We start from the raw sequence: 12,516 nt of genomic DNA, 5'->3' as shown, positions 1-12,516 counted from the left end.
TAGGGTGCAATGTGTGGAGCACCGTTTAAAAACCCATTAGTTAGGGATTGATCTCTTACAACGTAAAAGTGTGTGGTGTTAGGACTGCTAGGCAAGCCTGTTTATTGCAGCAAAAAACATCAAGACAAACCCAATAATTGCGTAGTAATGGACTAACATTTTATCTATGATCAGCAATCTACAAGTCACTTTTTTATAGCTGGTTACACTTATGAAGAAGAAGACTTCATGTTTGCTCCATCACAAGAATTAAATTATACACAAGCAACCAGTCTATGACACAAAGAAATGCAGACAGTCATCTGTCTTCAGTTCAGCCAACTTTCCATTTCATAGCTTGTTAGCAACCTTGAGCCAATGGTTTTTAGGTGTCACCTAGGCAGCGCTTGGTCTCTTCGAGACCTGCAGTTTCCAGACTATGAGCTTAAAGTTCCGCCTATCTTTTTAATTGGCTCCTGTGACTGTTCTTCCTAAACGCTTCTTTTTGTTTGGTTAATGTGTTTAATCAGCCCCTCCTTTTGTACTGTTGTAACCTCCCATGAAGACTGCCCGTTACATGGGATCTTACTCTGGTTTTAACGGTGTTTCAGCTCTCTTCTTTTACGGACTTTTTCATAGCTTGTGTTGGAATCATGTTCTTTTCGGTTTGCGGTGACTTTTCATCGGCCCCGGAGTCTAACTGCACAGTGGGACGCTGTACAGCAGCTAACATCTTTTTAATAAGGTAGCGTGTGTTCCGCACCCACTACCCTTCCAAGGTCGCTGCTCGTTTTTAGTCCTTCTAGCCTCGATCCGCATGGGGAAGGGCAGGGGTAACAGGTAGCAGCATCTCATTTCATAGCCCATGCAACTTTTCATTCTATCTGCATGGGGAAGGATGTGGTGCAGTGTGTCAGGGCAGTGGTGTGGCTGCTTGTTTCATAGTCTGCAGTTTTTAAATCTACCTCCATGCAGAACAGCAGGGACAATGGGTTACAGTTGCAGTAAGTGCCGTGAGTATAGGAAAAAGTCAATTTGGACCTATTCATCGTACCGTAAATTTGGTTTTGTGAACTGCTCTGGTAAGAACTGCATCTTCATTCTCAGCATTTATTGTATTAAATGTGTCTAAACACATTTGATTGTTTGCCCGTAAGAAAGCTGTCTTGAAATTGTTTTTCTTTCGTTAGAGAAAAGAAAGCAAAACAAAAAAATATACAAAAACATTAATAAAACAGCATAAATGTCACCATGAAAAATTCTGTTGCCTGAATTTTGGCAGTCTTTCCTTCAATTTGGGTTCCTGGCATCAAACTCCGCCATTGCCATTTTTTCAAGACCTCTTTGTACATCTACAACCAAATGGGCGAGGCTTTAAACCCAAACCAGCGAGGCATTACAACCAGAGGCCATCATTAACTTCCTACTCTGGAAACCAATACCAAAAAGTGCCCCGCCCACCATGCCCGCCCTTTCCATGAAACAAAAACCTACCTAACCTTGCACGAATCCAGGCCCACTTTCAACAAACTCAGTGGGACGAGGCCATGTTTACGGAAGAAGGGGTGGGATTCAATTTAGACATACTTTCCAAAACGTTTCACTTAGTGTATTCATTTTAAAATTCCCATGCATAATTGGCTGCTCGCAAAAAGAAGGGAAACTCATACTTCAATGTATTTTTTTCTGTTATAAAAATAGATTATTTTTCTCTGCGGCCATTATTGGTCAAGTGGCACAGCAGTTTTTGTGCTTTAATCCATCCCTTCCTTTACCTCTTCCTACTTTTGCCTCCTCTATACCAGCCTCTGCCCTCTTATGCTCTCTACTTGTATCATACTTTTACCATGCTGTTTGATTATCCACTTTCCCTGTTCCTACACATGCTACACTAACGAGCGAAACATGCCACATTTAGTGTGAGCTTTGGCCAGTATCTATTCATTATGCCAGAAGCATGTTAAGTAGGTGCCTTGCCCAGGTGTGCAGACTGCCCTATTGAATCATGTTTTCTGTAATGTTGTGACTATTGGTATGGTAAGGCCAGCAGCACTCCCCGATGAGCCGTATGCCTGAAATTTCTGCTGCAGCCTGCACCCCGACTTGTGACCTTTGATATAAAGTAGGACAAATGTGTGCTTTTCTTTTTTTTAGCAGGGCACTATCTTATTACGGTTGTGTTCATGTTGTTTTGTATTATGATAGTATGGGTGTGCAAACATATAAGAGGGAGACTCAATAAAAAAAGCAAACCAATTTATATATTTTTCATTAACTATCCAGCAGATTTGCGGATTACAGTTGTTTAACTTTTGCTGTGGATTTAGTACTATTTTCCACTTACATCCACTCCAATAAAACTATTAAACATAAATAAAAAGCAAACAAATATACATTGCCACAAGTTCAAACTTTCAAGAATGCGACACCAGTTCTATTGCAAATGCTTGTTTTCAATATGTTCTGCCCAGTCACACAGTCTTCAGATTTTTTTGAAGCACAGTGGCTGGTGGTGTCAATCCACCAACATTCACCAGACAAGATGTAATTTTGGCCTCAAGATATTTAAACGTACAGGGGTGAGAGACCAAAAATAGGGGTGGATCCCAGTCTTGGATTTAAAAAATATTTCAGTGGAAGTGATGATGAGGGGCAGACATTGTAACATAAATACACTTTAGACAGTGTAATTAAATATCTCATTCACACGTTTGACATGAACGCAGAAATGTGTGAAATACTCCATACAGGTCCTTACATATTACAGCTCCGTATTCATATGCCACAACACCTGCACTTCCATCAAAGACAGACAGTTGGGGAACTCTTTTTTGTTATAGAGAGTAGCTCAACTGTAACATACCAGTAAAAGGTAGTAGTGATGTCGTATTATGCTAGCGGTACCCGATGCCATGGAATAAAGTGGACAAATTGACAACTGTATTTTGATAAGACAGTTTATTACAGTGAAGAAACAAGCATCCTCTGTGACTTATAATAACAGGTTTGACAGTATTTGCTATAACAGTCCCACATGCACTATGACAGACTATTATTAAGGGATGGTAAATTTGACAGGATCCAGTTTTTCTAGCAAGCTTTGAAAAAACTGAAACCAGCTTCTAAATTCATGGGCATGGCAAAACACACCAATCAAAAGACAGTCTAGAACAGTAAACCCACTTCTGCAGTCCAAGGATTCTGGCAGGAAGGCAAGAGCTTTACATTGCACACCCAGCTACTCAAGGAATGTGTAGACTAAAATGAGGAATGCTCGCCATCACTATGTAAGCACTTAAGTAATACCAGTTATGACTGAAGCACTTAGAAGTTGCATCTCATTCGACTCTTCTACACCTAAGGCAATACAGCTCTTGGTATGTAAAAGCATGTTAACTGCCACAAACAGAAGAACGCTATCCCTTAAATCCTTTTCCCGCTCAATTCTCTGTGTGCAGTACAGCACTCGAATATAAAAGGGGAAAGTGTTATAGGTAGAAAAATAAAATCATTGACTGGTAGACATGTTGTATAAAATAAAACTAAAATAAAAACCTGAGTCACAGACGTCATTCCTCACTAAACACTGCAGAGATCTTAATGAGAAGTATGTGCAGTTCACATATCTTGGCTGAAGTATTCTGAATTTAGTTTAAACAGTTTTATGACTAACCTTCAAATGCCTTATTTACAAGGAATAGCGTAAGAGAAGCTAAGGTAAGCGTTTATTTGAAAAGGCTCTTCATGGCCCCTGTTCACAGGTGGACAAAATCGATAGAGTCAACAACTTTATGAAGATTGGTCTACTTTTACCTGCTATGATATTATGCAGTGTAGCATACAGCAGCCATCACACTTCCCAGAGGAAGTTTTTCCAACACAAATCCTATTTTTTTTTTACAGCACGTCATTCCTAGAACTGTGAAGGTTAAATTATAGATCACGTTTTTTAGGAAGTCAGCTTTTAAAAGAAAAAATAGCTACTTCAAGCTCATTTGGTCGAATGCACCAATGAAAATAGTGGTTGGCTTGAGTGAGAACAGGTACATCTGTCTATGAAGTTGACAGTTCCTCATGCTTACCATATAAAACAGTAGCAGCATGGAGTCACCTTCGGATGTTCCAGGAACAATGACTTCATTAAATTATTTTTATGGCAATAGTAAGATAACCACACTGAAACCCTTTTCAAGGATTCAATGAGACGATGCCAATCTGCAAACTCCTAAACTGTGGCAAAAGGTACACAGATTGTAAGAAATTGACATTTTCCTATACTGAAACAGATCACAGCATTAATCACTGTCCTACTATTGTACCTCAGAAGTGTTATTAGATGGCGCTTAGGATCAGTACATTTATCACCAGCAAGTAACTCATACAGGAATGCCTCATAGGTCCACAAAGCACCTCAATGACACGGAGGAGACTTCTTAATTTTTTGGAGGAAACATGCTAAAAGTAGATGCTAATGTCATTTTCGTTTTAACATTAATACAGAGCACAAAACGGGATTTGGTACGAGTCTATTTGGTTCACTGATGTTAAACATTAAACCCAATTCTAAAAGAATTGGGTGGAAAATAATGTAACTACGCACAAAAGATAAATGAGGTTGAAAGCCATGTGTTTTGCTCCTTCAGAGTGGTTCCAAGAAGCAGGATAAGGTATCAAATTGCTCAGGAAACAAAAACAGAAGACGGTAACTAGATTTTTTAATACAAAGATTTTCAAATCCAACAAATACAAAGTAAGAAATACTGAATTATTCTAGCCATCACCTCCATCGTGCCATAAAAGTATTCTTACAAAGGTCTAGACTAGCATACTGCTCTGTTTTATAAACTGGGAGGATATCAGTGGCAAAAACCTAGTACGGTATTGTATACTTCACATCAGAAGTCATTAACACAACACAATTTAAGCTGATAATGAAAAGGCTTTGCCTGAATCCAAAGTACACTTTCTAGTTGTTGTCCGTGCTGTGAGGATTCTTAGAAATTATTGTGTATTCATATGCAAAAAAAATGTGGACCACAACCATGTTTCAGCACTGCATGTTTAGTGTGGTCAAGAGAGATTATACAGTGGTCCCGTCATCCCAAACCCTCTGCAACATTTCTCCACCTACCTTCCAGAAGATTTGAAATCTAGGGCAAGAGGAGATGCTTTTTATTTTTTAAACTAAATATTCAGCTCAAACTTAAACTGGAGTGTTTCTGAACATGCCACCACCATGGTTGTCAACAAAATAGCGTGCATAAGTATTGTTTACAAACATATAAAGTACAATTTTGCATACAATTAGGTTGAAAATTAGTTTTCAGAAAACCAATTAGCACGTGGTCTAGCACACTCACCAATTATAAAAACCAGTCTCATAAAGCATTAATCTTCTAGGCCACAGGCGTGTTGCATATTAATGTGCTTCCACTCTTCGTTAGTCTATATAACTATAAAAAAAACACCTAGCACACATTCCTTAGGAGTTAGGAGATGGGTGCATGCAAGCAAATCTCTTTGAACACTCATGATCAGTACTTACCATCACTTCAGACAGAGCTTACGTTGCCTGTGGAGCTAAAATAAAAACAATATTACTCTACAAATCAGATGTGTTGATGGAGGCGCAGTTAAAAAAAAAAAAAAGGTTTTGGATTTTTTGGGATTTAAAAAAAATTAAAGGCACCTATTTAAACTATACACTTTCTACGTAAGCCAATGGCTATGTGAAAGGGATAATCCATTTATAATGCATTCTATTGTATCGATAAACGCCCCATCAACACATTCAAACAATCCACCAAGGGCTAAAAGGCAGATTTTAGGAGGATACTTTTAAGCCGGTAGGAAACGTCTTATGAAAATAATTATACAACTGCTGTCACTCAAACACCATTCAACACGGTATATTCTTATCTGAATAGTGTAACCAAATTTAAAAAAACAATGTTTTAACAACTACAATTTTAAAGCAATGCAAGCACTTTTGTAGACATTCAGCAACTAAATACCTTCCTTGTTGCATACTTAGAAATTTTTTAAAAAGGAGAAATATTCCTACTCTTGAGTTATTTTCACTCAACATTTCAGGTCTACAGCAAAGCATCCGTTTTAAAGGATAATAAAGGTAAACATTTGATTAAAAAAATATAAACAGAAGTGCTGCACTTAACACATCTTAGAATGTTTGAGTGCTCTTCCAGAACCCTATTATATGCATGCATCATATATGCATCACAAAAAATCCTCTCCAATCTTCAATTCATTCCAGGGACACTGGACACATTTTCTTACATTTCCAACCAGAGGAAACAGTCTTAAAATGGGTACAGATTTGCTGTAAGAATATTCTTGTGACTGATTTGTAATACCTTCCAGGCCCAGAAACAAAGTCATAATAGACAAATTAAAACTTCTTTGGACTCTGGTAAAGTATACAGAAGCAGAGAAATTAGAATGTCCTTCAAAATAGAGCATCAGGGAGCAGATCACTTGCATTCAAGTGAGTGACAGCAAACAGACACTGATTGTCAAAGGCAGGATTGCTATCACAATGATTCGACAGTGACAGAATTACTATTAAATGTCGGCAGTTACCATCTGGAGTACAAACTATATAAAACAAGTTAACTTTCTTTCCAGTTAATAGCAACTATTACATGAGAACTGGACTGAGCATTTCAAGAAAGATAAAATAAAAAAAAAGAGGAGCTACATACATCTCAAAGACAATACTCTTACCAACTGGCTCTAAACATTTCTGGTAATCTAATACAGGCAAAAAGTGCTTCAAATTGAAAAGGAAGTTTAACTTGGCAAAATACATTTGTGTATGTACAGAGCTTCCAATTCCCTTCCTGCAATTGGGACAGAACACACAGAAAAGTACACAATTAGTTCTGCTTAAAACTGGTTCTTTGTGGTACCTGCTTTTCCACAATCATAAGCACGCAATGCAACTCTGCAGGTTTACGTTTGATAATACTATTGATAAGCAATAAAAATCATCAACACTAAAAGCACTTAAGGGCGCATGCCTGTGAGAACAAGGCATGAGTTTTATACATGGATATACATGGTAGATATAAAGTCTCTTGATATAAGTGAATTGTGTTTTGGGGGTTTTACTATCGTAACAACCTATCTGTAGTAGATATATAGGCTACACCAAGATAACACAATAACCACTAACACAATCTTTAAATAGTATGTGGAAGTTATACTAAAAAACATTGTTGTATAAATCAAGGACATCTTTCATGCCTTACCAACATACTGCTTGGGTGCAATTCTCGTTTAGTTCATCCAAGACAGAAATACCTGTGGCTTGATGCACACTTCTCTGAAAGCTAAGGTAAGATGCACGCAGTAAAGATAGTAGCTATACATGCTGACTTTAAAACTCAAGTACAACACCGCCTAACAATTAGGTATACTAAAGCTGGCTCCGTGCAATAACTGAGTAAAAACTGCTTGGTATTCTAACTGTGCAGATAGTGTGGCTTGACATTTTTGTATATTTCAGAAATCAAATGGGAATTAGCATTCAATCTGAGAACGTGGCATTCTTCTCAAACTTAGAGCATGACGATGGATTTCCTGCATCTGGCGTATTCTATCTTTCTGCCACATAAGATTTTGTGGCATTGGGTATCTTTGCGACCCATGCAAGCACCTGTATGGGATCCTTACATGGCATGCAGTGGCTCGACAACGAGGCTGGGGCATGGGAGGAAGCAGCATCCATCGCTTTCTTTCAGCGCAAAAGCGGTAGGCCTCCTTCCTGTACTGCTTGTCAATGTCATCACTGTTCTTCCAGCCACCAATAATGAAAACGTCATCCTTGTGATAACAAACAGCAGCTCCTTCAATGCTGATCACCTCGGGTGGCAGGCTCTCAAGGATCTCATCCTGTGCCTCCCACGAAACCTTTCGCTTTGCTTCTTCATTTTCAATGGGATAACTCTTTGGACAACAAGAAGCTGTGTTGTAGAAGTTAGTGTTGATAACAGACATCTGGAAAGAGCAATAATTATCAACAACGGGCAGGGACTCTACATCCTGCCACTGCCTGGTCTCAGAGTCATACCTCAAAAAGATTGTCCGAAGCCCATCTTCACTATCGCCATCAACTGGAGTACGGGCAGAGAGGTAAATAAATCGGTCCTCTACGCTCACAGCTTTCACATCCCGCAGGATCTTTGGAGCACACTCAAGGTTGTGCCACTTATCCTGGTCCGGATCATAAGCTGAGACGTCTTTGAACCCAGGGCTAAAATTACCATGCCCACCAATGCTGTAGAGATGACCCTTGACAGAGGCCAAGCCAAAGGAATGCTTTCTGGTAATTAGATTGCTAACCTGCTCCCAAGAGTTTTTATTTGGATTGTATCTTTCAACGGTCTTGGCAAAGCCAGGTTCCATGGAGCCAGCCACGTAAACATGCGATTCTGTGACCACAACAGCATGACCATCCAGATGGTTATGGATATGTGGCAAGTTGACCCACCGGTCCTCCTCAATGAAGTATCCTACACATTCACTCAAATAATCTCCTCCTTCCGAGACCCCTCCAATGACCATGATAACATCCATATTCTGCCCGTACCGAGGAGAAGATGCCAAGTGGGAAGGCAGGGGTTGGAGATTACCAGCCTGCAAGTTCTCAGATCTCAGTGCATGACTTTCCACAGCATCTGAAACCAGTTTCATGCAGGCTTCATTACTGGTCACCAGCTTCTCAGATTTCACATGCCTGGTAAGGTAAGTGGGTTTCATCTGTGACAAGCGAAGTAATTTAAACAGTTCTTCAAAGTACCTCTCTCTTTCCTCTGTATTTCGCTGGACCCACTTTAAGACGGTTTCAAATAGGATCTCTTCAGACTCCACTGTGATTTCAGCATCCGAGAGCCAATCTCGGATGAGATGGAATGGCAGAGAATAGAACTCTTCATCGAGGATCACTTTGTAGAAGTTTCTACGGATCATGTCGGCAGCTTTCAGAGCCAGCTGGTTAAGAGTGTACATGTGTGCTAGGCTGTGGATTGCCACACAGTTGCTGAGATTGAGCTTTTTCTTCAGAAATTCTCCACAAAATTCCTTCAGACGAACTAGTAGAAATCTAAAAGAAAAAAAAAGAAAAAAGTGTGATCAGTCTGTTGCAGGTAAAACAGAACCTAAGCAATAAAGTTATGTTTCATAAACTCTAACTAAACACTTATTTAGGCCCACCAAGGGTAGAAGTTTTTTTTTTTTTTAGAGAAGAATCATTTTTACAGGTAAATATGGGTTATAAGAAGATGGATAGCTCACACTAGTTAAACATAAAGCCACAGTCTTTTGGTTACGACGTAACTTATTTTATTTACAGTAACTTGTATTTTTATTGAGCGGTAAAACCTAAACTTCAACAGTCTTTAATCGCTGTAAATAACAAATGTCTTTGCAGGACACAAACAATCTCAGGAATGTATGTTGCTCTTATGTTCATTCCGAGTGATGATGGGCACAAGCTGAACAATGTTAAACACAAAGGGAAAGAAACCGCGAAAGTTCTAGAAGGACTCTGGTGGGACACTAACAAATAGTGATTAATGGGGTTGAGATGTTCCTCCTTTTAACTGAGAAGAGTTAGTGTACTACATTTCTGGGCAAACAGAACTGTTCAGACTGTAGAATGTGTGTATTTCACAGATGATGGGGGTTCTAAGGCATAAGTAGAGCATTTTACGATATGGCACAGGAAACACAATGCTACTGTGGAGCGTTTTCTTTTTAGATCCTTAGTTTGTATGGCTGTAATTATTTTTAACTAGCTGAAGGTATTTTATTTCTGTAAGCACAGAAAAAGCAAATTTTAACCCACGTTGCTTAGAAGTAAAATGGATTGCTAAATACACAACCCTGGTTTTGCATGGGTTTTTAACCGATTTAGTATTGATCAGTTATAATAACATTGGAAGAGGGTAGTTACCTTATTCTACAATCAATTCTTTTTGATTTGAAATTGGTTGAGCAATGGCGTGTAGTTACACTGCGATGTAATGAGACCTTCATAACAAAAAAAGTAGGAGTTTGAGTTGAGCGTGAAGTAAATTTCTTTAAACATTATATAGTGCTCTTTTAATCTTTGTACTGTTATATAATTCAGTCTTCAGTGTGGATGAGCAGTTTACATAAATTATGATTTTCATTGCATTTCCTGCTTCTGGCTTTAGTGTTAAGTTTGTGTGGCTGTTCTATTTTTAGAACTGTCAAAGTCATCCTCTTATGGAGCACAATTAATGAAAATAAGCATACCCATTTTATTTAAATATCCTAAAAACATTTAACTGTTTGCCAAAACAGCTTTTCAATGCCTGTATGATTCATGGTGGGTAAACATGCATTCTCATGTAATGCTTACTAAATAAAAACAAAGTTCACTGAAAGTGAGCAGTGGAAGAATGCAAGTCAGTCAATCAAAAAGATAGTAAACAAGCACTGGCATAGCCAATAGGTCTCGCCTTTGAGACCTTATAAGTTTTTAGCCAGAGCTATTGGCTTTGCCAAAATCTTGAAGCAATGTTGAAGAGCAGTATGGCTGCTGTGCACCATGTTGAAAATTTACAATAAAAAAGTGTTATAAGCATTTTTATTAAATATATATATATATATATATACACACACATGAAGAAGACATTATGTACAATTGAACGGCCCTATTAAAAATAAGAAAACATAAAAATTATTTTTTTCACTTTTTTTGTCTTTGCAATGCTGGCCTGTTCTAATGCTGGTTATATTTTTTTGGTTATGCAGGGGGAGGACAAACAACGGAAGGGTGAAGGTTGGGCACTAGTACCTAAATTACAACACGAGCAGCAGGCGGACACTAGGTGAGAATAAACAGATGCCAGATTCCGAGGGCAGACCGATGTGGTGCTGAGTGATGCTGGGGTGGTGCTAAGGTGGAGGTGTGCTGGTGCGGAGGTGATGCTTAGGCAATGCCGAGCTAGTGCCGAGTAATGCTGAGGTGGTGGTGCTGAGCTGGCATGGATTGATATTGAGTTGGTGCTGAGGTGATGTTGCGCTGATGAGGTGCTGCATTGGTTAGTGTTAGTGCTGCGCTGGTGCTGTGGTTGTGCTGCACTGATGCTGTGGTTGTGCTGCACTGATGCTGTTTTGGGGCTTTGCTGGTGCTGTGCGGGTGCATTGATGCAGAGGTGGTGCTGTGTTTTTGCAGAGGTGGTCTGTAAATAAAGACCTTAAAATCCAGTTACAGTGGAAACTCAGTGGGTTATATCAGAAAACCAAACGCTCTGAAGCTTCTATCAGTGAGTGCAGAGAGGGTGTTCGAAAGAGTTTATGAATAAAATGTGCAGAAGAGTACAAATAAAGGAAGGGGTTGAGCCAAGCCATAAAAAAAAGAGCTGAACGTTAAGAAACAAGAGCTTTGCAATCCTTTTTAGTGGTATTAAAAAACATTTGTACTTTGAGATACAATGATAAAGCATTTATTACAGACATGCTATCACTTTCGGTACTATCTGAAAAATAACAAATATGATATTTATTTGCAGACTGTTACTTTTCACAAGACAGAACACCTCCAGCTATTCCAGACATTTTGCTTCATAGTAGGTTGCATTGTGGGACTTGATTATTCACTTATATGGCTTAAGGTATCATACATAACATTGGACACTTGGCGCTATGAAAGCTCTCAATGTTTCACAAACAGAAACTGAATGGATACAGTGGGCAATTGCAAGGCATGGTGGCCAACTGCTCAGCCGGGGTAGATAAACAACAGAAATGGCAGCCATCGTGAGCATAGATAGACGAGGAGAGAGGTGGCTGAGGGATGGGGCTCCCACTCGTCCAGGGATTCATTTTGTAACAAATGTTCTCTAGTTGCGGCTCCTCATGAGGCCTCCCGCTGTGTGAGGGACCTGACATCTGCTTCTACTGGATAGCGATGCACAGGAGGTGTGTGTGTGTGTGTGTGTGTGGGGGGGGGGGCAGGAAAAGCAGCAACAGCTTGTAGGTGTTGGAGGAGGGTAAGAACAGGAAACGCCAGCCGAGATCAAATATTAAGAAGTGCAGCAAACTTACTTACATGGCCAGAGTGGAATTGCTCTAAGTAACAGGGCCAGTCGCCAGGCACAGGAACCACTCACTGAAAGGATGGACAAATGTGAAAACTGGCCACAAAAAATAAGGTAATTTAGAAAGGCACACAACGTAGCCAATTGGGAGCGACGGGTGTAAACAATGTCAATAGAGAGATTATCCCATGCCTTGCACAACAGCGCATGCGCTGCTAGAGTCGACCTAAAGAGTAAAGAACAATCACAAGATGGAAAAGCTTGGACAAGGAAAGACATCAAATAAGGTGCCAGCCAACAAGATTGACAATGCCAACCAATTGTAAACAACTGGTAAACTGTACCTCCCTAGAAGTTCTTGGTAAGTCCACAATAAGTCTTTGGCAACCACATTGCTTGTGTGGTCTGGTAACCAGAGATCTAAAAGTGCTAATTAAACTGAGCA

At 39.5% G+C, this 12,516-nt stretch overlaps 1 protein-coding gene across 1 annotated transcript in view; it reads right to left on the bottom strand.

Annotated features, from left to right (window-relative positions):
- Positions 1 to 2,922: 2,922 nt before the first annotated feature.
- The window catches only part of KLHL11 (kelch like family member 11), a 56,970-nt gene continuing 47,376 nt past the window's right edge, over positions 2,923 to 12,516 (bottom strand). Inside the window, exon 2 of the mRNA XM_086924156.1 lies at positions 2,923 to 9,103. Coding sequence (XP_086780282.1) covers positions 7,522 to 9,103 — 1,582 coding nt within the window. The 3' untranslated portion in view covers positions 2,923 to 7,521. The remainder of the gene's footprint in view (positions 9,104 to 12,516) is intronic.

The sequence above is a fragment of the Lissotriton vulgaris genome, chromosome 5 (assembly GCF_964263255.1).
Source record: "Lissotriton vulgaris chromosome 5, aLisVul1.2, whole genome shotgun sequence".
NCBI lineage: Eukaryota > Metazoa > Chordata > Amphibia > Caudata > Salamandridae > Lissotriton > Lissotriton vulgaris.
This window is presented reverse-complemented; position numbering and strand designations above follow the sequence as displayed.